This window comes from Scyliorhinus torazame, chromosome 8 (genome assembly GCF_047496885.1).
Source record: "Scyliorhinus torazame isolate Kashiwa2021f chromosome 8, sScyTor2.1, whole genome shotgun sequence".
Taxonomy (NCBI): domain Eukaryota; kingdom Metazoa; phylum Chordata; class Chondrichthyes; order Carcharhiniformes; family Scyliorhinidae; genus Scyliorhinus; species Scyliorhinus torazame.
In genome coordinates, this window is record NC_092714.1 from 210,654,637 (window position 1) to 210,680,005 (window position 25,369).

General features: G+C 47.9%; 1 protein-coding gene across 5 annotated transcripts in view; it reads left to right on the forward strand.

Moving 5' to 3' along the window:
* The window catches only part of ripor3 (RIPOR family member 3), a 412,703-nt gene that overhangs the window by 300,752 nt on the left and 86,582 nt on the right, over window positions 1–25,369 (forward strand). For all 5 annotated transcript variants that reach the window (XM_072514737.1, XM_072514735.1, XM_072514736.1 and 2 more), the window contains exons 14-15: window positions 3,492–3,631; window positions 18,088–18,250. In XM_072514737.1, coding sequence (XP_072370838.1) covers window positions 3,492–3,631; window positions 18,088–18,250 — 303 coding nt within the window. The remainder of the gene's footprint in view (window positions 1–3,491; window positions 3,632–18,087; window positions 18,251–25,369) is intronic.

A 25,369-nucleotide genomic window follows, 5' to 3' on the forward strand; every position in this document is an offset into this window, starting at 1 on the left:
CTGAGCCCTTTCTCACAAGTACCTGTATATATGATCCCCTACCATGGTAGCAGACGCTCCCATGTCTACATCCATCTCTAGGTTTACCATTAACCAAAAGCACCATTGTGATGAGGGTTACATTTCGGGCGGGATTCTCTGAAATGGAGGCAGAGAGTCCGCGCCGTCGTGAACACCGTCGCGTTTCATGCCGGCCTGAAACGGGCCCTGGCACTACCGATTCTGGCCTCCATAGGGGGCCAACACAGCGCTGGAGTGGTTCACGCTGCTCCAGCCTCCCTTCCCGGCACCAACTGGGCGCCGCGCCAACCCGCGCATGCGCGGGGGACTTCCTCAATGCACCGGCCCCGATGCAACATGGCATGGGGGGGTCAGGGGCCGGCTGCGTAACAAAATAGGGCCGGGGCTGGAGAGGCCGGCCTGCCGATCGGTGGGCCCTGTTCGCGGGCCAGACCCCATCGGAGGCCCCCCCCCCCCCCCGGTGAAGGAGCCCCCCCCCCCCCACAGGCCGCCCCCCGACCCTGCGCACAGAGTTCCCGCCAGCAGCGACCAGGGGTGAACGGCGTCGGCGGGACTCTGCCGTTTCCGTGCGGCCGCTCGGCCCATCAAGGCCGGAGAATCGGCGGCCCGGCCGCAGACAGCTGCCCGCGACCAGCGCCGTGCCAAATGCGCAAATGGCGCCGACTCTCCGCTCCTCGGAGAATCGTTTGCCGGCGTCGGGGCGGTGTGACGCGGTTGCAGCAATTCTCCGGCGCAGGGCTCAAAGAATCCCGCCCTTCGTTTTGTTCAGTGAATCATTTGTCGGGAAATCTTCTCCACTGCGTACTTGGGATGTGCTACTGACTTTAGCACAGAGCAGGCTTGGTTTACTCTTATACCGGTGCCTCTAGTGCCCCTTCCTATGGCACGAATAGCATTCTGCTTCCTTAAATCTGAAAGCATCTGGGGATTGATTACCGTGCGCTGGTAACACACTGCATCGATTCTTGGTGGTGCATTCACTAGGTTAACATGTCAATTTTGAGTCCACTGTTTGGCAGACCTGTGCCTGTACTCCCCCAATAATTGGCCAACTTCATCTTCAGAAAATTACCTATCACATGAGAACAATATTAATATTTTTCCAAGCTAACCACCTTTATAAGTTCAGACCATAATTTGCATGTTTATACTGTGAACCTGGTGAGAATGCCAAAACTTATATCACATAAGGGGCGGGATTCTCCATGGTCCGCCAGCCACGTTGTCTGGTGCAGCGTGCACTCGCTGGCAGCGGGATTCACCGTTCCCGCAGCTGGCCAATGATGCTCCCCATTGTGGATTCCCTGCACCATCAGGAAACCTGAGGGTGCGCTACCAAGGGATTAAAGGATCCTGCCGATGGAGAATTCCACTCGATCTTTTTTTAAAAAAGTATTTTATTCAACGAATTTTCAACAATTTTACAATTCACAACAACCCCACAAAACCCCCAGCCCATCCAAACCCCGCCCTTAACAGTCAACGGTAACCAACTCCCGAAAGTGCATGATGAACAAATCCCCAACAATTGTAGAACCCATCACTCGCCCCTCCCCTTAGAGCAAATTTCACCTCCTCCAGGGCCAGGAGGTCCCCCCCACCACGCTGAGGCACAGGGTGGTGAAGTTCATCTCCAGCCCAACATGACCTGCCTACGAGCAATCAGCGAGGAGAAGGCTAAAACATCTGTCCCCGCATCTGCCTGGAGCTCGGGTCGGACTGACACCTTGAATATGGCTTGGGGACAGGCTTCACGTCCACATGCAGAACCCCGAAATGGTACCCCGAAATGGTACCTGTCCAGCTTCGGGCAGGGCAAAAACATATGCACATGATTCGTAAAACATATGCACATGATTCGTAGGGCCCTCCCACACCCCTCACAGACATCCTCCACCCCTTCGAGCAGCCGGCACATCCTAGACTTTGTAAGGTGTGCCCTGTACACTACTTGCAGCTGTATCAGCCCAAGCCGCGCACACAAAGTCGAGGCACTTACCCTCTCCAGCACCTCACACCACACAGACCCTCCTCCAGCACCATCGCAACTCTTCCTCCCACTTGGCCTTCACCCCTCCATGGACACCCGTCCTCCTATAAAATCCTCCCGTAAATCGCCGAGACAACCTCCCTCTTCAACCCGCCTACTGACAGCACCGCCTCCAGCAATGAGGAGGCAGGTGCTATCGGGAAGATCAAGAAGACCTTCTTCGCAAAATCCTGCACCTGCATATACTAGAAGCTTTCGTCCCGCGCCGTTATGTTCTGTGTTGTGACCATAGTACAGATGCACACACAACATCTAGTTCCTGGACTAGTAAGATACTTTATTAACAGAATGAACACGTGGAAAGATAACTAACGAACTATGATACAAACAGTAACGAGTAAATGAATTCAGTGAATTCTCCTGGAGCTACTTCTAGTGCGACTATCTTCTAGTACGACTTATTACCAACTACTGGATATCTTGAGTCACATGGTAGATCTTGATCGCCACCTGTTGGTTGGAGGTCGAATCAATAACTATATACATTAATAGATAACTATATAAAACGGTACGCAGGCATATCACCACACCGTGCCAGACCAAACCTCTCGCCCAACTCCTCCAAACTCGCAATCGCCCTCCCAGAAACCGATCCTTCATTTCCTTAATCCCCCTCTCTTCCAATCCACAGACCCTTGCATCCATCCTCCCCGGCTCAAACCCATGATTGCCCTTAATTGGCATTCTCCCTGACTCAGCTCCCAACCTAAAATGCTGCCTCCAGATCTTCAAAATGGCCACCACCACCAGACTCACCGTATCCTTCCCTGGGTCCTTCAGGAGCAGCGCCGTTGCCAGCACCTGCAACCTGACCCCCTGCAAGAACCTGGCTCCATCCCTGAACCTTCTCTGCATTTGCCAACAATAATACATCAAATTTGGGAGGCCTAACCCCCCGTTCCCTCTACCACCTTCCCCAACCTGGCAAACGAGGAGATCAACCTGCACACAAGTTCCTGGACTAGTAAGATACTTTATTAACAGAATGAACACATGGACAGACACACATCCCATCAGTCTGGGATATGTCTGAAATAGGTCTCAATGTTTTAAGTCTTCAATTCTATCTTATTGTTCTGTATTATCTAAATTCCAGTTGTCAAATATTTGCTTTTGTAAAATAAAGTTTTGTGTTAAACCTGATCGATTAATTAGTTAGGAAAATACAACTTTCTAACACCAGATTTGAGCAATAACATAAGTATGAGAGCAGATTGTGGCATGGAAGACATATCTTAATCACCTAGACTGGTACCTTATATATTGATCCGATTAACTATGTTTTTATTATATTATAAGGGAGTAACTCAATGATGTAATTTATACTCCATAATTTGCAGTGAACTGTGATAGAATGAGGCAATTTAATCTAAATTGTTAGATTATTGTTTTAAAATTTGCATTGTCTTGTTTTTAACAGAGGGAAATAACAGATAGCTCAAATACATCTACTGCAAGCCTGACTGTTGAAACAGTCTTAGAAAGCTTCAACTTCCTAAATGCTGATTCAAGTGAAGATAATCTTTCATGCTCTGAGACCATTAGGATAAAGGATGAAAGGTAACTGACAAAGTGATTTTTAAAATCCCACACCCATGCTTTCATTGCCAAAGAGTATTCGAACAAGACAAAGAAATTAGCTCTTGGAAACATAACCAAGTAATTGCAAAAGTAGAGTCAAATTCAATTTTTCAGGTTATTTTAGTGTATGGAAACCAAAAATAGATCCTTAGGTGGGATTTTCCAGCCATTCCCGATCGTTCTGTCCTGCCAACGGCAAGCCCCTGCCGCGGGTTCCCCAGTGGCAGAGAGCGGTAGTAACGGGAAACCCCATCCACAGCGGGGGGACCGGATGATCCTACCGCCACCCAATGGTGGGCCAGCTTTGCCACCGCAAAACACTCAGGTATTTGATCATATGGTCATAGAACTTCCGATCTCTGAGGCGTTATATCCGGAATGTGCCCCTCCACCACCCGTGGAAGTCACTATGTAAGGATTACACAGCAATTGCGTGGGAAGTTCAAACTTGCGTTGGCAATTGCCTTGCACTGGGAACCATCCGATACTCTGATTTGAATAGTACACTGCACTGTTCTTACCTGGCCTAAGTCAGAAAATAGGGTGCAAAACGAGCAGCTGCATTTCAGCGTAGGTAACTTGGAGTGGAGTGGCAATATGAGTAAGACTACCACTCCCAGAGGTTTTGGCCTACATTTTAATAACCGAGATGAAATAATAGAGAGCTGTATATCCAAGTTTGCGAATGGCACTAGGTTAGGAGGCACGGTAAGTTATATGGATGTTAGCAGGAATTTGCAAAGGAACTCGACAAATCAAGTATGTGGGCAAACCTATGGCAAATGAAGTTTAACATGGCGGCGTGGTCTTTGGATCTGAGAAATTCAAATAGTTTCTCACCAATAAGAAAATATGTCGAAGAGCTGTGGTGAAGCAAGCAATTTAGCCGTGCATGTATGCAAATCGCTAAAGGTCAGGTGCGAAAGGTAATCCAAAAATCTCAAGAATATTTGATTTTATTTCAAGGGGATTGGGGTAAAAAAGCAAGCAATTGATGCTACGGTTGTATAGGACGCGATCCAACCAAAACATTTCGAAGTGTCATTTCGGGTGAGTTTGGTGGGGTGCTTCTTGCCGGCTTTTTGGGTGAGATCCACACCACTATTCACCCACACTATGTCATTTTTTAGGCCTTGGGGAGTTTCTCCCCAGTCAAGCCCACAGTTTCAAATTTTTTCAACACTCGCTCCTTAGAGATTGGGCCGCCATTTTGAAAGAGTGCCCCAATCTCCAAGTGAGCCTGAGGGTCTCCAGCGTCCATCACCCCCACACACATGGGCATTAACCCATACCCCCCTCCCCTCCCAAGTGATGACACCCTACTATGGGGTGTCTGAGAGCCCCCTTTTTCAGGCCTCCCCATCCCTCCTTTCGGAACCCCGCCGTTCAGCACACCCCCCATCACTCTTATGAGGCCACTTCATACCTGCTCCACCCTTCCACCCTTCATTCCCCTCCATCCCCTGTTCATGGGCATGACCCCTTGCAGGCCCAGACTCTTGGCAGTGCCACCCTGACATTCGGGCACCCTGGCCTGGTGCCAGAGGGAGAACCAGGTTGCCACCCTGCCCTGTCCCTGACCACCCAGGTGATTCCAACGGCTGGCAGACCTCCCCCTAGTGCCATTGTGCTTCGTCCACACAACTGGACCAGTACTAAACGGCTCCTGGTCCTGGCCAAGGTCTCGCTGGGTGGCCGTTAGTTCCTGGGCGCCGGGAGAATCTGGCGGAGACATAGTTAAATATGTCTATCTGGACCTCGCCCAGCGAGAACCAGATCACAACATTTTGTACAGTTCGGATAAATCTCGCAAGACGTTTCAAGCATCGCAAATCTTGTGATAGGCCTCTTGTGAGGCTGAATGGCCTCATTGCGACACCAAATCAGGCATGTCGAAGCCGGTAGAGTCCAAGTCAAAACCCTTCCAGAGTACGATGTTGATAATCAGGAAAGACAGGGTGGCATCTGGCACAGTGGTTAGCACTGCTGCCTCATGGCGCCAAGGACCCAGGTTCGATCCTGGCGCCGGATCATCAATCACTCCAGTGCAGAAGGATGCCATTTGGCCCATCGAGTCTGCACCGGCCCTCTGAAAGAGCAGCCTACCTAGGCCCAAATCCCACAATATGCCTGTAACCCTACCTAGCGCCAATTTAACATGGAGGTTATCCACCTAACCTCCACATCCTTGGACTGTGGGAGGAAACCAGAGCACCCGGGGGAAACCCACGCAGACACTGGGAGAAAGTGCCAACTCCACACAGCCAGTCACCCGAGATGGGAATCGAACTCAGCTCCCTGGCGCTGTGAGGCAACAATGCTAACCATTGTACCACTGTGCCACCCGGTGGTCACTGGCCGTGTGGAGTTTGCACATTCTCCCCCACACAACTCAGGGTAGGTGAATTGGCTATGCTAAATTGCCCCTTAATTGGAAAAATTAAGAAAAAGAAGAAAATCGGGAAAGATATGTTGGCCTTCAAGGTGGTGCAGCAATTGTTCACCAGAATGAAACAGGCAGAAATGGTTAAAATACAAGAACAGTTTGTATAACATTGGCTTATCTCCCCTTCAGGATAAGATATAATAATTATGAGAGATTTTAAAAGAACAGGATTGTATTCACTGAAGGCGAGGTTAGTAGAAATGTTTAAAATTATAAAATGGTTTGAATAGGTAAATAGGAAAGTAATATTTCCACTGGTAACAAGAAGTTTAAAATTAAGATTAATGATGGAAGCATAAATGCGAAAGTTAAGAGGCCAGAATTTGTTGCAGTGGGCCACCTAATGCGTTTTTGTTGCCTTTGCATCCTTCAGCTCAAATAAAATTTCTGACAAAGTTGATGAAAGCAGTGTTGTGTGGGAAACAGAACATCCCTGTCCTGAGTGAACAAGGCAACTAACAGATTATCTCGTTAACCAGTGAATCATAGATGTAATGTTCTTTGCAGATGGCCTAAATTATATTACAAGAACAACTGTAGCTAAAGCTATAAACGATTTATTAACATTAACTGTGGGTAAACTATATAAAACAGCAGATGAATAGCAGCATTAACACGCACAAGCAACCTCTCTCTTGCCTGCTCTCCAGTCAGTTGAGGTCACCTGGCTCAAACATTCACTTATATAGCAATGAGAACATAGAACATACAGTGCACAAGGAGGCCATTTGGCCCATCAAATCTGTACCGACCCACTTAAGCCCTCACTTCCACCCTATCCCTGTAACCCAATAACCCCTCCTAACCATTTTGGTCACTAAGGGCAATTTATCACAGCCAATCCACCTAACCTGCACATCTTTGGACTGTGGGAGGAAACCGGAGCACCCGGAGGAAACCCACGCAGACACGGGGAGAACGTGCAGACACCGCACAGACAGTGACCCAGCGGGGAATCGAACCTGGGACCCTGCCGCTGTGAAGCCACAGTGCTATCCACTTGTGCTACTGTGCTGCCCTAACATAATCTAACGCAACCATCATATCACTACAATAGAGACATCATGGATGTAACACAAAGGAAGCCATTCAGCCCATCATGTCCATGCTAGCTCTCTACTAGAACATTAGACCAAAAGACCACAAGATATTGGAGCATAAATAGGAGCAGAATTCGACCCAGCGAGTCTGCCCTACCATTCGATCGTGGCTGATATGTTTCTCACCCGCGCTCTCCTGCCTTCTCCCTATACCCCCTGATCCCCCTATTAATCATAACCTAGGTGTCACGGTGGCGCAGTGCCTCACGGTGCCGGGGACGGGGGTTCGATCCCAGCCCCGGGTCACTGTCCGTGTGGAGTTTGCACATCCTTCCCGTGTCTGTGTGGAGTTCACCCCCACAACCCAATGATATGCAGGCTAGGTGGATTGGCCATGCTAAATTGCCCCTTAATTGGAAAAAAATAATTGGGTACTTTAAATTAAAAAATAGATTCACCACTTTCTGGCTGAAGAAATTCCTCATCTCAGTTTTAAAGGATTATCCCTTCAGTCTGAGGTTGTGCCCTAACGTGCTCCTACTAGTAGAAACATAAGTTTCAATGAGATTCCCCCTCTTCCTACTAAACTCCATAGAGTACAGACTCAGAGTTCTCAACTGCTCCTCATGTGATAAGCCCTTCATTCCCAGGATCATTCTTGTGAACATTCTCTTGATCCCCTCTAAGGCCAGTGTAGCGCACAAAGACTCCATGAGACGAATAGAGTGAAGTCGATGAGGCTTTATTAAGCGTGTCTGTTCCCCAGCAGCCCGATAGTAAACTGGCCTGCGGGGGAAGGCACCGGCTTCTTATACTTCGCCTTCAGGGCGGAGTATGAGGTCAACGGCCAACCAGGACCCGGGATCTGTCAGCCAATGACATTAGGGCTTCCAGTCCCACATGACCCCCAATACATACTACCACATTCACCCCTTGTCAAAAATGAACCCGGCGGGGTGATGCTTCGTATGGTGGTAAGGGTTTACAGGGCTGGTCCTGGGAGGATAGAACAGTTACATTGTAGTACAGTATTGGACAGTATCGTCCTGTTACAACTATTTACAGAGGGTATAGGAAAAACAAAATGTTCATTGAACAGTCCATCTTTGTTTTACATCGACGCCACGAGTCGGTCGGGCGGTCTGGTCGTCCGTGTTGATCGCCTCGGCCCCGGCGGTGGTGGTGGTGCTTGTACCAGCGTTGTCGCCTCCGGGAGCCGCACGGTTTCAGCTGTCGGTGCAAAGGGGAGGGGGACTGATCCTCCTGGGAAGGGGGCGGTCGCGGGGTGCGGCGGTGGCAGGAAGGGGGGGCGTTTGGGTTGATGGTGTCGGGGGGGTGTGCGTGGTGCCGGCGGGCGCCAGATCCCGCAGGGAGACCGTGTCCTGTCGGCCGTCGGGGTACTCCACGTAGGCGTACTGGGGGTTTGCGTGGAGGAGGTGAACCCTTTCGACCAACGGGTCCGCCTTATGTGCCCGCACATGCTTTCGGAGCAGGATGGGTCCTGGGGCCGCCAGCCAGGTCGGCAGCGACGTTCCAGAGGAGGACCTCCTAGGGAAGACAAGGAGACGCTAGTGCGGCGTTTGATTAGTGCTTGTACATAATAACGACTGGATGGAATGGAGAGCGTCCGGGAGGACCTCCTGCCACCGTGAAACTGGGAGATCCCTGGACCGTAGGGCCAGTAGGACGGCCTTCCAGACCGTGCCGTTCTCCCTTTCTACTTGCCCGTTCCCCCGGGGGTTGTAGCTGGTCGTCCTGCTTGAGGCTATGCCCTTGCTGAGCAGGAACTGGCGCAGCTCGTCACTCATGAAAGAGGAGCCCCTGTCGCTGTGGACGTATGCGGGGTAACCGAACAGCGTGAAGATGCTGTTCAGGGCTTTAATGACTGTGGCCGCGGTCATGTCGGAGCAGGGAATGGCAAAAGGGAAGTGGGAGTATTCGTCCACTACATTGAGGAAATATGCGTTGCGGTCGGTGGAGGGGAGGGGCCCTTTGAAATCGAGACTGAGGCGTTCAAAGGGGCCGGAAGCCTTAATCAGGTGCGCTCCATCTGGCCTGAAAAAATGCGGCTTGCATTCCGTGCAGATGTGGCAGTCCCTTGTGACTGTACGGACCTCTTCTAAAGAGTATGGGAGATTGCGGGACTTGATGAAGTGGTAAAACCGAGTGACCCCCGGGTGGCAGAGGTCCTCGTGGAGGGTTTGGAGGTGGTTAATTTGTGTGTTGGCACATGTGCCGCGGGATAGGGCATCGGACGGCTCATTCAGCTTTCCGGGCCGGTACAAGATCTCATAGTTAAAGGTGGAGAGCTCGATCCTCCACCTTAAGATCTTGTCATTTTTAATCTTGCCCCGCTGCGGGGGAAGGCACCGGCTTCTTATACTTCGCCTTCAGGGCGGAGTATGAGGTCAACGGCCAACCAGGACCCGGGATCTGTCAGCCAATGACATTAGGGCTTCCAGTCCCACATGACCCCCAATACATACTATCACAGCCAGCACATCCTTCCTTAGATATGGGGCACAAAACTGCTCACAATATTCCAAATGGGGTATCTCCAGAGCCTCATGCAGCCTTAGTAGTACCTCCGTGCTGTTGTATTCTAGCCCTCTCAAAACGAATGTTAATATTGTATTTGTCTTCCTAACTGCTAACTGAACCTGCATGTTAACTTTAAGAGAATACTGAACTAGGACTCCTAAGTCCCTTTGTGCATCAAAGCCTTTCCCCATTTTGAAAATAATCTTTGCCTCTATTATTCCTACTGAAGTGCATAACCTCACACTTTTCCACATTGTATTCTATCTGCTATTTCTTTGCCCATTCTCCTAGCCTGTCGAAGTCCTTCTGCAGTCTACCCGTTTCCTCAACACTATCTATCCCTCTACATATTTTTGTATCATCTGCAAACTGAGCAACAATGTCCTCATAACCTTCTTCCAGATCTTAATGTATATCGTGAATAGTTGTGGCCCCAACACTGACTATTGTTCAGTGTTGGGGCCACAACTAGTCACCAGCTGCCATCCTCAAAAAGACCCCTTTCTTCCCACTCTCTACCTTCTGCCAGTCAACCAATCCTCTATTTGTCCTAGTACCTTGACCCTAACACCATGGACTCTCATTTAGCAGCCTCCTGTAAGGCACCTTATCAAAGGCCTTCTGGAAATCCAAATAGATCGCATCCACTGGCTCTCCTTTATCTAACTTTCTCGTTACGTCCTCAAAGAATTTTAACAGATTTGTCAAGCATGACCTCCCCTTGACGAAACTGTGCTGACTCAGCCCTATTTTCCTTGCACTTCAAGTACTTTGCAATCTCGTCCTTAATAATGGACTCTAAAATTTTACCAATGACCGAAGTCAGGCTAACCGACCTATAATTTCCTACCTTCTGCCTCCCTCCCAGGGGTGTTAAATTAACCATTTTCCAGTCCTCTGGGACCCCCTCAACTCCAGTGATTCCTGAAAGATCACCAATATTGCCTCCATAATTTCCTCAGCTGTCTCCGTCACAACCCTGGGGTACAGTCCATCCAGCCTGCGTGATTTATTCACCTTCAGACCTTTCAGCTTCCCAGAACCGCCTGCTTAGTGATGGCCGCTACACTCACCTCTGCCCCTTGACTTTCTTGAAGTTCTGGTATGCCCCTGGTATCTTTCTCCCCCCCCCCCCCCCCCCGCCAATTGCATTTTTAGTTGTCCTCTGCTCGCTTTTAAAGGCTTCCCAATCCTCTGGCTTCCCACTGATCCTCGCAAAATTGTATGCTTTTTCTTTTTCTTTTGTTCTGTCCCCGATTTTCCTGGTCAGCCATGGTTGCCTTATCCTCCCCTTAGCATGTTTCCTCCACCTTGGGATGAGTTTCTGCTGTGCCCCCTGGATAACCCCAAAAATTCATGCCATTGCTGTTCCACTGTCTTCCCTGCTAGGCTCACCTTCCAATCAACTCTGGCCAGCTCCTCCCTCATGCCTTTGTAGTTACCTTTATTTAATTGTAAAACTGTTAGATCTTCAAGCTTTTCCCTCTCTAACTGCAAAGTAAATTCTGGCCATAGTTTACGGTCGCATCCTGCTGGAATCAACCAGCCTCACCAAGGAGATCCCAGTTGATTGCCATTTGGCCATGGTCCCCACAAACGTGGCCAGGCGGAATGGCACTTGCGTGGGTGGGGGTCTCCTAGGTGATTGGAGGCCTCCAGGTGGTTGGCCTTTAGGCAGGGTGCAAGTGACAGCTGGGCCGGCAGTACAAGCTGGGAACCCTGGCAGTGCTAGGCTGGCACCCAGATGGCACAGCCAGGATGCCCATTTGGCACTGCCAGGGTGCCAGGCTTGCATTTTGCCCACACCGGGGATCGGGCCTGAGGGTGCTCTGCCCATCTGTGGTGTGGTATGGAGGGCCCCCTAGGACCCCCGAGGACCTCCTTATAGGTGAGTTGGGGCTTTGGGAGGTCCGGGGGTCACGCCAGGGTGGTCGAGAGATCGGGGCATTTTAAAGCGGCGCCCTCATCTCTTCATGCACTGAGGAAGTCCACTCGGAGCTACTCAGTGCAGGAAATACGGCCTCAGAGGGGAGCATTCCTTGATGGGGGTTGAAATAGCAACAATGCACGAGGTAGTCGGTAATCACAATCTCAGACTATGCTCTGCACTGGGTTGACCTGCAGGTTAGTAAAGACAGTAACCAGCGCCCGCACTGGAGGTTAGATGTGGGACTTTTGGCTGACTAAGGGGTGTGCGAGCGGCCGAGGAAATGTATTCAGAACTACCTGCAGGTCAACGACACGGGGGAAATTTCAGCAGCGATGGTGGGAAGCACTGAAGGCGGTGGTCACAGGGGAGCTGATCTAGATACAGGCCCATAAGGAGAAGGTGGACAGGGCAGAGACGGACCGACTGGTTGAGGAGATATTACAGATCGATAAGAGGTATGCGGAGACCCCAGGGGCAGGGCTTTTAAGGGAACGGCAGAGGTTACAGGCAGAGTTCGATTTGTTAACCACAGGGAGGGCGGTGGAGCAGCTGAGAAAGGCGAGGGGGGCGATCTAGGAGCATGGAGAGAAGGCCAGCAGAATGCTTGCACAGCAGCTTAGAAAGAGGGAGGCAACCAGGGAGATAGGGAAAGTAAATGACGGAGATGGGAACCTGGTTGGAGATTCGGCAGGGGTGAATAAGGCGTTTAGGGATTTCTACAGTAGGCTGTATACGTCGGAACCCCCTATGGGGCCGGAGGGGATGAGACACTTCTTGGGGGGGACTGAATATCCCAAAGGTGGATGGGGAGCTGGTAGAAGGGCTGGGGGCCCCGATCGGGTTGGAAGAGATAGTGGAGGGCCTGAAGGCCATGCAGTAGGATAAAGCCCCGGGGCTGGACGGGTACCCAGTGGAGTTTTATAAAACGTTCTCTGGGATATTGGGACCGGTGTTGATGAGGATGTTCAATGAGGCAAGGGAAAGAGGGGTGCTGCCCCCGACGATGTCACAGGCCACATTTTGCTGATCCTTAAGCGGGACAAGAACCCGGAGCTGTGTGGGTCCTACAGGCCGATCTCCCTGTTGAATGTGGACGCCAAACTGCTGGCCAAACTGCTGGCCAAAATGTTGTCCTCCAGGATTGAGGATTGTGTTCCAGACATTACTGGGGAGGACCAGATGGGGCTTGTTAAGTGTAGGCAGTTGGTGGTCAATGTAAGAAGGTTGTTAAATGTGATCATGATGCCGCCAGACGGTAGGGAGGTGGAGGTAGTGATCGCAATGGATGCAGAAAAGGCTTTTGATCGGGTAGAATGGGAATATCTGTGGGAGGTACTGGGACGGTTCAGATTGGGGCGGGGCTTTATCAGGCCCCTGTGGCAAGTGTACTGACGAATAGGACAACATCGGACTATTTTAGACTGTACCGGGGGACGAGACAGGAATGCCCCCTCTCCCCACTGTTGTTCGCACTAGCTATAGAGCAGTTGGCAATTGCTTTGAGAGCCTCAAGGGGCTGGAAGGGGCTGGTCGGGGGGTGGGGGAGGGGGGGGGGGGTGGAGCACAGAGTCCCGCTCTATGCAGACGACCTGCTTCTGTATGTATCGGACCCATTAGAGGGGATGAAAGAAATCTTGAGGATTCTAGGGGAATTTGGCCGGTTTTTGGGGTATAAGCTAAATATGGGGAAAAGTGAGATGTTTGCGGTCGAGGCGAGGGGACAGGAGAGGCGATTGGGGGAGCTGCCGTTTAGATTAGTAGGGGGAAGCTTTAGGTACTTAGGCATTCAAGTGGCACGGGAATGGGACCGGCTGCATAAATTAAATCTGGCCCGGCTAGTAGACTAAATGAAGGACGATTTTCGGAGATGGGACGCGCTCCCGTTGTCATTAGCTGGGACTGTGCAGACGGTGAAGATGACGGTCCTCCCGAGATTCCTGTTCGTGTTTCGATGTCTCCCCATCTTTATTCCGTGGTCCTTTTTTAAACGGGTCAACAAAGTGATCTCTGGCGTTGTTTGGGCGGGCAAGACCCTGCGGGTAAGGAAGGTAATGCTTGAGCGGAGTCGGGGAGAGGGCGGGCTGGCGCTGCCAAATTTTAGTAACTATTACTGGGCGGCGAATATGGCCATGATCAGGAAGTGGGTGGTAGTGGAAGAGTCGGCATGGGAGCATACGGAGGCGGCTTCATGCAAGGGCACCAGTTTGGGGGCGTTGGTAACTGCGCCTCTGCCATTCTCGCCGGCACAGTACTCCACCAGCCCCGTGGTGGTGGCGGCCCTGAGAGTCTGCAGGCAATGGAGGAGACATGTGGGAGCAGAGGGAGCATCGGTCTGTAATAATCACGGGTTTGCCCCGGGAAGTATGGATGGGGGGTTCCGGATATGGTGGAGAGCAGGGATTGAGAGGATGGGGGATATGTTTATAGAGGGGAGCTTTCCGAGTATGAGGGCGCTGGAGGAGAAGTTTGGGTTGGCAAGGGGAAACAAATTCAGGTATCTAGGTATCTGCAGGTGCACGACTTTCTACGTAAACAGGTGTCAACCTTCCTGCTCCTACTGCTGAGGGGGATTCAGGACAGGGTAGTTTCCAGAGGGTGGGTAGGAGAAGGGAGCGTCTCGGACATTTACAAGGAACTTATGGGGTCAGAGGCGACGCAGACCGAGGAGTTGAAGCATAAGTGGGAGGAGGAGCTGGGAGGAGAGATAGAAGATGGTCTATGGGCAGAAGCGTTGAGTGGAGTCAATGCGTCTGCAACATGTGCCAGGCTCAGCCTGATACAATTTAAGGTCGTTCACCGGGCTCACATGACAGTGGATCGGATGAGCAGATTCTTTGGGGTGGAGGACAGGTGTGCAAAATGTGCGGGAGGACCAGCGAAGCATGTCAACATGTTCTGGGCATGTCCGAAGCTTAGGGGATTTTGGCAGGGGTTTGCAGATGTCATGTCCACAGTGATAAAAACAAGGGTGGCGCTGAGTCCAGAGGTGGCGATTTTTGGGGTGTTGGAAGACCCGGGAATCCAGGAGGAGAAAGAGGCAGACGTTCTGGCCTTTGCTTCCCTGGTCGCCCGGAGACGGATACTATTAGCTTGGAGGGACTCAAAGCCCCTGAAATTGGAGACCTGGCTATCGGACATGGCTAGCTTTCTTTGTTTGGAGAAAATCAAGTTCGCCTTGAGAGGGTCACTGTTAGGGTTACCCGGAGGTGGCAACCGTTCGTCGACTTCTTCATGGAAAATTAATCATCAGCAGAAGGGGGGGGGGGGGGTTAGTTTAGCTTAGAGTAGGGGGTTAATAAAGGTGGGACCTGTAAGGGAGGGAGATGGCTTTTGCTCTATGTTTATAGTTTCATGTACATTGTTTTTTGTATTGTTGTTATAATACCAAAAAATACCTCAATAAAATGTTTATTTAAAAAAAGAATTAGCAACAATGTGTCATTAGATAGTGCCAGGAACGACCTCACTACTCCCGTCCAGAACAGACTCTGATTTTTTTTAAAAATTAAGTCGCGTCCTCTTATCATATTGTGGTCACTGCGCCCTAAGGATTCCTTCACCTTAAGTTCCCTAATCAAGTCTGCCTCATTAACATCACCAAATTCAGAATTGCCCGTTCCGTAGTGGGATTTGCCACAAGCTGCTCCAAAAAAACCATCTCATAGATATTTCAAAAATTCCTTTTTTTAGGATCCACTACCAACCTGATTTTACCAGTCCACCTGCATATTAAAGTCCCCCATGATTATTGTAATATTGCCTTTCTTGTATGTCTTTTTTATCTCCTGATTTATTTTCTGTCCCACTTTCTCACTACTGCTAGGGGTCCTGTACATAACTCTTCAGGGTCTCTTTTCCTTCGTGATTCCTCATCTCTAGCCACACAAATACTACGCCTTCTTGCTATCGATTTAATTTAATTTCTTACTAACAGGGAAACCCTGCCCCCTTTGCCCATCTGCCAGTCCTTTCGATAGGACACACATCCTTGGATATTTAGATCCCAGCCCTGATCCCCTTGCAGCCACATTTCTGTGATGCCGGTCACATTGTACCCAATTTCAATGTGCAAATAAGCTCATTTACCTTGTTTTGTATACTGCATGCATTTAGGTATAACACCCCCAGCCCTGTGTTGATCACCCCCTTCTCATAGTTGTCCCCTTATCTGCTGTGCCTGAAGTTGGATCCCTGCTGCTTTCCATACTCTCTGTTCGACTAATTGTTCTGGAAACTTTACTCATCTCTCCTGAGCCCCCCCCCCCCTTAATTAAATCCTCATCATAATCTGCACTCTTACCTTCTCCTTTAACTTTGAATTTCTAATTTTCATACATCTGAATCCCCCCCCCCCCCCGCCCGGCCAACTATTTAGTTTAAAGCCCTATCTACAGCCCTAGTTCTGTGATTCGGCAGGACTCTGGTCCCAGCATGAATCAGGTGCAGACTGTCCCATCGGAACAGCTCCCTCCTTCCCCAATATTGGTGACAGATGTCCCATGAATTCAAACCCATTTCTCCCACACCAACCTTTGAGCCACGCATTTACTTCTTTAATCTTATTGGCCCTGTGCCAAGTAGCTCATGGCTCAGGTAATAATTCGGAGACTACCATTTTGGTTCTGCTTTTTAGTTTAGCCCCTAGCTGCTCATATACCTTCAGCAGAACTTCTAGATTTGTTCTACCTCTGCCGCTGGTACCTCTGTGGACCACGACAACTGGATCTTTAGCCTCCCACTCCCAAGTTCCTCTGCAGTCCAGATGAGATATCCCAAACCCGAGCACCAGGTAGGCAACACAACCTTCGGGACTCTCAATCCTGGTCACAGAGAACAGCATCTATGCCCTAACTATAATATCCCCGATTACGATTACATTTCATTTTCTCTCCCCCACTTGAATGGCAATTTGTAATCTAGTGAATTTGTCAACAATTTATGTTAGATTTAAAGAGAATTTAAAAAAGGTAAGGGTTAATTAAGATTAAAGTTAATTATGCAAAATGGTACTCCGTGCAAGGCACTGAACAAGCTTGTTTCAGCTAGTCCCCTCCTTGCCCTTTCTCCATAGCCCGGCAAATATATTCCTTTCAGATTCAATAATGGCTTTCAAAAGGAAATTGTATCAGGCTCCATCAGACTCAGGCAGTGCATTCCGGATCTTAACTTGCTGCAAAACAAAGCTTTCCTTTATGTCCCTATTGATTCTTTTGTAGTTTACCTTAAATCAATGAGCTCTGGTTTCTCCCTATCTATTCTGTCCTGGCCCCTCTGAGTTTGAACATCTCCATCAAATTTCCTCTCAACCTTCTCTAATCTTTGCATGTAGCTGAAGTCCCTTATCCATGGAACCATTTTTGTGATTCTTTTCTGCACCTTCTAAAATGTGTACATCTTTCCTAATGTATGGTGCACAGAATCGGACACAATGCTCCGACTGAGATTGAACCAGGTGTCTGTAAATGCCACAATATCATATTCCTCCATGGCTATCTGCACCTGCAGCTCACCAACTTTACTCACCACATTCTGTGCATTCATATAATAATAATAATCTTTTGATTGTCACAAGTAGGCTTACATTAACTGCAATGAAGTTACTGTGAAAAGCCCCCAGTCGCCACATTCCGGCGCCTGCTCGGATACACAGAGGGAGAATTCAGAATTCTCAGCTGGGACGAGAATTGAACCCGGGCTGCTGGCCTTGTTCTGCATCACAAACCAGCTGCACAGCAAACCTAATTTAGGCCTTATTGCATGCCTTCTTCTTCTGACTCCCTCCTAATACCTTTCTATTTCCTACCTGGCACTATCTGCCTCTCCTTCTTTATGCATCTTGTTTATCCTCTCTAATATTACCTCCTAGTTCCCATCCCTTGCCAAGTTATTTTAAACCCTCCCCAGTAGTATATTGAACCACTTCACAAAGACAATGGTCCCAGGTTTAAATGCAAGCTGTCTGACCTGTATAGGCCCCATTTGCCCCAGAACCAGTCCCAATGTCGCAGAAATCTAAAGTCCTCCCTCCTTCATCTCTTCAGTCATCTGCACCATGGAAGGGTATTTACATTTGCAAGGACAAGACTTAACTTTTTGTGTTAAGTTTAATGGGTAACTAATGGAAACATGCAGCAAGTTCTGAAAAACAAATAGGGAGGCGAAGCGCAAATTGCCTTTTTTACAAAATTCCCTGCTGAGCACCCCGGGCAGCAACCTTTCAATACACACAATTAATAATTATGCATCTACTCCTCACATAATGATGCTATACATTGATCCATAAATAACAGCAAGTACTGTTACCTTGCCTGTAATTTGACAGAAAATGTTTACCTGATATCTTTTCAGACAGGATTATTGAAATATGGAATAAATTAAAAGAGAGCTCAATCACAAAATAGAGGGTAGAAGGAAAGAGCATGAGATGGAATTAGAATAAGTGACCGATGTGAAGCTAACACAATTTATCATTTGGCAGGACTGGCAGGTACAATAAAGACAGTATTTGTCAACATGATTTCCTGACTAAGAATGGAGATTTAGGAATTAAAGCAACAGGAACCCCTGCCCTGACATCAGAAAATGTGTCTCTTGATCAAGTCCTCTTAACTCACCTGCAGTTGTGCAGGAGACTTCTACAGGTAGGTAAGGGTAAAATTCACTGGAATTATTTGTTTCCTCTCTTTTAGCCCTTTGGTATAATGCAAAACAGCTCACAAGTACTGATGGGTCCCCAGAACTCCTCATTGTTTTCTCTGAAAAAAGATGGTTTTTGGAAGTTGACTGTATCCATTTGAGGGAGTGTTGAATTTTGTTATTAGTCTGCACTCAATTTTTCTTCACGTCTTGGCAAATCTAAAAACAAATCATGTTTTATTTCATTTTAATTTCCAAAACCTATACATTTTAAATGTATTGATGCTAATTCCTTTTGAAATTCTAAAAAAAAGAAATGTTCTAAATTTTCCATTTGGGTAACTGAAATTACACAAGGGCTTTTTGAGTCTTAAATATGAACGTACAGAATGCTAATGAAACATCACAGATAACAAGAGCTGGGTTACAAAATATGTTAAGCTTGCAAACTTAAAGGTGCTGTTGTATATTTGATCTGTGCTACTCTATTTCATATAGAACTGATTCACGTTTGCTCAGAATTTTCTGTCCACTTCAGGTTCTCAGAATGAGACATCTGAGGTAATGAAAGCTTCCCCAACCCTTTGATATGTGGGAATATTTTTCCTGTTAGTTTTCTGAAACAGGAGTAATGTACCACAAACATCATGTACAGTATTGTACCTTTAGATATACTGTTAGGAAACCGGATGAGAAACCCTAACAATTGCAATTTGTAGAACTGTGAGGAAAGGATACTTCATCCCAGGAGTGATTCAACTGACAAATAAGGATCTTTTAGATTAAAGCAAATTTTATTTTTAACACATTTTAGCCACATTAACATCACAGAAATATCTTGACAATTAATAGTTGAATAGTCCTTTTAAAAAAAAAGATGAAACGTTATCTTATGCCCTACGTATTGATTATGAATAGTCCAACCAAACAACTCAATACAGTTCAGATGTCACTTATAAATAAAGTTAACAAAACAGGTCTACTTGTGGTCCTCTGTGGAGTGACTTTTGGAGAGGGACCCTTTCAAGAGCAGATCCAGTACACTTCTATCTTGTCAGACCCTTTTGCTCAACCTAACATCATCTGGCAAAACTGCAAACTATTGGCAGACCTGGCTCCTCCCATTAATTACATCATCTGTATCCCACTAAGATGTCCCATGACCTGCTTAACTATGACCAAATACAATCCCTCAAATTATCTACTTGAGGGGAACCATCCAAAAGGTAAACACTATTCCATTAGCCCCTTATCTGTAACTAAGGAAGTGGTGAGAATGAATGGTTACCTCACTCTTACAAAACCTTAATTACAGGGTACCTTAACTAAGGTTTTTAAATAATATTACTGCAACAAATACATCCCTTAACCCAGGCTTTTAATAATACTACAACAGATATAAAAATACTATATATATATATACCAATTTCTTACATTCATCACAAGACAAAATCTGGGGAAGTAGGCTGTAACCTTGATATCTTTATCCAGGCCTTAAAGGGGAGGAAGAAAGGAATTCATTCAACAAAGATTAATAAAAAGAGAATGATTGTATGCACTAATCTTTACAGATCCTCAGATAAGGGGAAAAGCGGACTTCCAATTATTTATTATCCACATTGATATCTTGAAAGACGAGCCAAGTAACAAAACGTGTTTAAGACTAAACTTGAATCTGTAGAATCAATATTCTACGACCTGGATCTTCATTCTTGAGGCAGGTAGGTGGGAGTCTGGAACACTCCTGGCTCACCCACCCACTTTGGAAGAAAGTGCCCTCCAAATAAGGATTTTTATTGCTGGGGGTTGAGTCGAGGCTGGAATTGGGCTAGCTGACACAGGAAGCAGTGCGGAGGCAACCACAAGGGCTGCCAGGTGCCGAGGCAGGCTGCTTAAAAAGCCCTTTTAGGTGCCATGGGACCTGGCCCAAGTGAAACAAAAGCACAAAGGTCCTCTAGCCCTTACCATCCCCACCCACCAAACACTACCCATCCAGACCACCTCATGCCCCCACTCCCTCAAGTTCACCATTGCAAGCTCTGCCCTGACACAACATCTTCTGCACCCTCATGCTTCCTATGCCAATTTCTGCACTTCTACCCATCTCCATGCCTTCTATGCCAAGCTCTGGAACATCTATACCTATGATCCACTGCACACTTTCTAGAAACAATGAACAATACAGTGCAAATTGGATGTCTATATAAAAAAGCTTTGAAAAATGTAATCCTTTGATCGATCACTTTCCTGTGTGCTTGGAAAAAAAGTATGGACAAAAGTGTCAATCATCCGGCCCAAAAGCCACAAACACTTACTTATGTCAACAAATATAATGAAATTAACCAGAGAGATCAGAGAGCCAAAGTTGTCAGTCAAATAATATTTCCTCTGGAGCACTGGTGTTCTGTTCTTCTAATGGATGTCGTGGTGCGCAATCAAGTGTACATAATGAGGTATAATTTCCAGAGGAAACATTGTTTGATTGACAGCTCAGGTTTTCTGACAGAGAGGACAGGGGGGCATGAAGGAACCTTTTGAACTTACATTTTAAAAGGTGCCCAAGGCACATTAGGGTTCACAGCTTCTCTAAGGGACTGTGAATCATGACTCTTTAAAAATTTGGCCCGACTTCATGAAAATTGTGGAGTCAGGTCAGGAGGATGGGGTGTGGGCTTCTGATAGGAAGCAGCTGACATACTTTAACGGCACTCCCAAAATTTAGACAGTCCGGGAATGGTGTTGGGAATCCTGGAATCAGGATCCATCTGCCCTTTTTAAAGAACTCCCATGTCACCCCGACTCGGTGAAAATCCTGGCCAACTCGTTCATCAATTTACATAGATGATTTGGAGTTGGGGACCAAGTGCAATGTGTCCAACTTTGCAGACGACACTAAGATGAGTGGTAAAGCAAAAAGTGCAGAGGATACCAGAAGTCTGCAGAGGGATTTGGATAGGTTAAATGAATGGGCTAGGGTCTGGCAGATGGAATACAATGTTGACAAATGTGAAGTTATCCATTTTGGTAGGAAAAATAGCAAAAGGGATTATTATTTAAATGATAAAATATTAAAACATGCCGCTGTGCAGAGAGACCTGGGTGTGCTTGTGCATGAGTTGCAAAAAGTTGGTTTACAGGTGCAACAGGTGATTAAGAAGTCAAATGGAGTTTTGTCCTTCATTGCTAGAGGGATGGAGTTTAAGACTAGGGAGGTTATGCTGCAATTGTCAAAGGTGTTAGTGAGGCCATACCTGGAGTATTGTGTTCAGTTTTGGTCTCCTTACCTGAGAAAGGAGGTACTGGCGCTGGTGGGCGTGCAGAGGAGGTTCACTAAGTTAATCCCAGAGCTGAAGGGGTTGGATTACAATTCATCTTGTTCAGGCTTTTCTCCGTCTTTGAGTATCTTCAGATCTTCCATGGGGAACAAGCATAGTATCTGTTTTAATCATGTTGTTTAATATCTCGTTTGTCTGTCTGTTTCTCCTTAACGTCAATTTCCCATTGGAATCGTCACCATATGTGACTCCCTCATTTTTTTTTTTAAACAATCATTTTGGAGACAAGACATCCAAAACAAATTCTGTCACCGTGCGAGCGCTCTCGCAGCCTGTGTTTGATGGGCTGAGTGGGTGGACAATTTCTCCATCCTCTGCAAACTCGTTTTTCCAACCAAGTGATTCTGACATGTAAATAGTAGGTTGGGGGGGGGGGGGGGCGATAGCAACCGAATGGTCGCCAGAAAGGGGCAAATGTTGTGGCGAAATGCATTCTTTAAACCATAGGAATGAAAAAGAACAGCAAAAGAGTTTCGAAAACAATTCTCCGAATGGGGTGCGTATGATCCGCGGCAGGGCAAGAATGGGTGGAATCCCCAGGTAGGGCGGTGATCAGTGCCGTTGCTCCAGTACCCGAGCTTGGCTGACCAAATATATTGAGCGTTCTCAGGCAGGGTGGGGATCAGTGCCGTTACTCTACTGGCTGAGTGACCTTCCACGAGCGGTAAGAATTTGTAAATATATGGGCTCCAACAAACTTGTTTCTCTAACTGCCATGTGGCGTCAGAAGAGTAGTTATGACTGTATTAAGAAAGTGTCCGTGAGGCCGACACACAAAATCGTACAAGAGAGAACATACAACATTTAAAACAATTAACCAAGAAAAGCGGGCAGGTTCCATCAGAGCATAGGACACCGTAAATCTTAATCGGTTCCTGACTCTCATCAACTGGACACCTCAAGGTTCCATTCCGAAAAGGTTTTCAAAGGGGTTACCATGATGGGAGTCAGACTCGGAGTCATCACCATCTCCAGGGTACCAAACTCGCGTATGGAGTTTTCGTGCTAACGCGGCGTGTGCCAATGTGGGGTCCATTTCGTCATTCCGTGTCAGACGACAGGAATTATCACAGTGTCAATGTTTCATGTTCCGTAGGGCGGTCTGGGCAAGGGGGATGTCGCTATCGTCGGGTGGTGGGTCAGGTTCCGTGTGGGCAAATAAATTGTCTCAAAGAGGTTGAACATATCATGGTCGGTGTCTTTGGGGCTGTAGTGACTGGGGCCTGGTACATGTGTCTTTTGGTCGGTTTTCTCAGGGGCTTCAGTTGTGCTGTCGCTATCGCTAGCAGCCGAATCAAGTGTCAGGGTGAAATTTGATTCTGAGGGCGGGGTCAAGGTCGTGTCTGTGGACGCGCTGCTTCTGCTGGGGGAGGGGGGGATGGGGTCATCAGTGGGCGGGTCCTCATTGTCTGCCATCGCCAACGAGAGGTGGTGAGAGTGGCTGCACTGCGTTCCATAAACCTTAAGCTGATTTACATGGAACCATCCTGATTTTCCATTTGGATACGTGATTTTATAAACTGAGGGGCTTACTTTGTCCGAGATTGAATAGGGTCCTGCAAATTTAGGGGAGAGGAATGAGCTGGGGTTGTATAAGGTGATCATCACTTGCTGGCCGACTGTATACTCTGTCGGGTGTACTGTCTTATCAAAGCAGGCCTTACTCTGCTTTCGTTTAGCGCCTAGTCGAACAGCTGCAGCGAGCTGTACTGCTTGAATATTTTCTACCATGTGCTGGACTGCTTTCCCATTGGTCAGGGCGATGACTGCGGGGCTGGCCAAATCAAGTCCAAATAAATACTCGGTACCCTTCATGGGTCGTCCGATCATGAGGGTATGGGGGGTATATCCTGTTGAACTCAACACTGTGTTTCTAATAAACATCAGTGCAAATGGGAGCACTGTGTCGAATGTCATGTTGTGCTGCTGCACCATTTATCTAAGTGTGGCCTTTAGTGTCTGATTCATGCGTTCCACAATGCCACTGGACTGCGGGTGATAGGCAATGTGGAAGTTTTGCTTTATACCAAAAATGGTCATAACGTTTTTCATGACCCTGCATGTAAAGTGCGAACCTTGGTCCAATTCAATACTATGGGGTAGTCCCCATCTGGTGAAAATTTGCTCGGTCAGGGTCTTTGCCGTGGCCTTGGCCATATTTGTTCTCGAGGGGAAAGCTTCGACCCATTTCGTAAATGTGTCGATTACCACCAACACATATTTGTATCCATTTCTGCCAGGGGGGAGGGGACCAATATAATCTAACAGAAGGTTTGTCCACGGGCCATTTACAGGGCGGGTGTGGCGTAGCTGGGCTTTTTTCGCGTACCTATCTGGGTTCTGTGCACAAATCAAGCAGTTTTCAACGTAATGAGGTACGTCGGTTTTCAAATCAGGCCGCCAGCAGAGAGGTCTGAGGTGGGCAAGGGTGGATTCAATCCCTTGGTGTCCATGTCCGTCATGGAACTTACAAATTATCTCATTCCTGTCCTGGATGGGGACTGCACAAATGCCATCTTTTAAAACGATTTCCTCATGGATCGTTAAGGAATTTTTAAACTTTTCGTAGGGAGCTGGGAAGTTTCCTTTTAAAATTTCCTTCCATGCCTTGTCTTCCTTCTGTGCCTGGGCTAAGTCTTGGATGTTGGTCTGTGAGACCTGAACTGCGTGTACTGGGGCACTCTTGGGGGGTTGCCAAAAGTGGCCATGTCTTGAGCCTGTCTTCGCTAGGGCATCAGCTTTCACGTTATCGGGTGGGGAGAAACGACGGTGACTTCTTACTTTAACCATGCCATATTTCCTGCCTTTAGCTGTCTGAAGGATATGTTGGAGCAGTAGGGCTGAGGGTAGAGGTTTTCCATCTGTGGAAATAAGTCCTCTAGATTCCCACAGGAGTAGGAATTTTGTTAGGCTGTTGCAGACGTACAAACTGTCTGAATATATGTCTGCTGAGGTCGGGAACGAATCGGGGTGCTGGACAATGTAAGCGATGGCTGCTAACTCGGCTGCCTGCGAACCTAAATGCCCAGGCAACATTAAAGCAATTTCTTCTAAAGCGCATCCCTGCACGTCCTCTACATAAATCCCACATCCTGTGATCCTTTTTCCATCAAGAACTGTGGAGGAGCCATCTACATAAATTCTCAATGCTTTGTCTGTGGGCTGGGTCGTCTGTGGTCCGATACCTGTCTTTTTTGGTAGCGACTTGGGAACAAAGGGGCCTGTACTGTGCTTGGGGGCTATGATCTCGCACTCATGTGGGGTCCCTGCATAGTGCAAATTATCGGCCAGAAACGTGTCCGTTTTTGTCCGTTTTACAGTAATGTCGCATCCTTGCAGGAGTAGGGTCCATCGCGCAGCTTGAATTTGGCTTACTGTACCATCTTTTAGTCTGCCGTCCAATAAAAGCTGTGTTGGGGTGTGCTCGGTCAAAATGGTTACTGGATTGAGTCCGGTTATGTACGAGAAGTACTGTACCGCCCAGAAAACTGCTAACAGGTGCCTTTTGCAGGCTGAAAATCCTTGTTCCAATGGATCTAAGACTCGTGAGGCATAGGCTATGGGTCCTAAACGATCGTGCCTTTCCTGCAGGAGTACGGCCGAAAGGGTTCGGTCGGTGGTCGCTACCTCTATCGCGTATGGGGAGTGTGGATCTGGGACTTGCAGAGCGGGGGCTGTGCTCAGGGCGCGTTTCAATGCATCCACGGCATCCGTGTGCTGTGGAAACCATTTCCATTGGGGTTGTTTCTTTAGGAGCTCGGAAAGTGGGGCTGCTTTTGTTCCAAACCG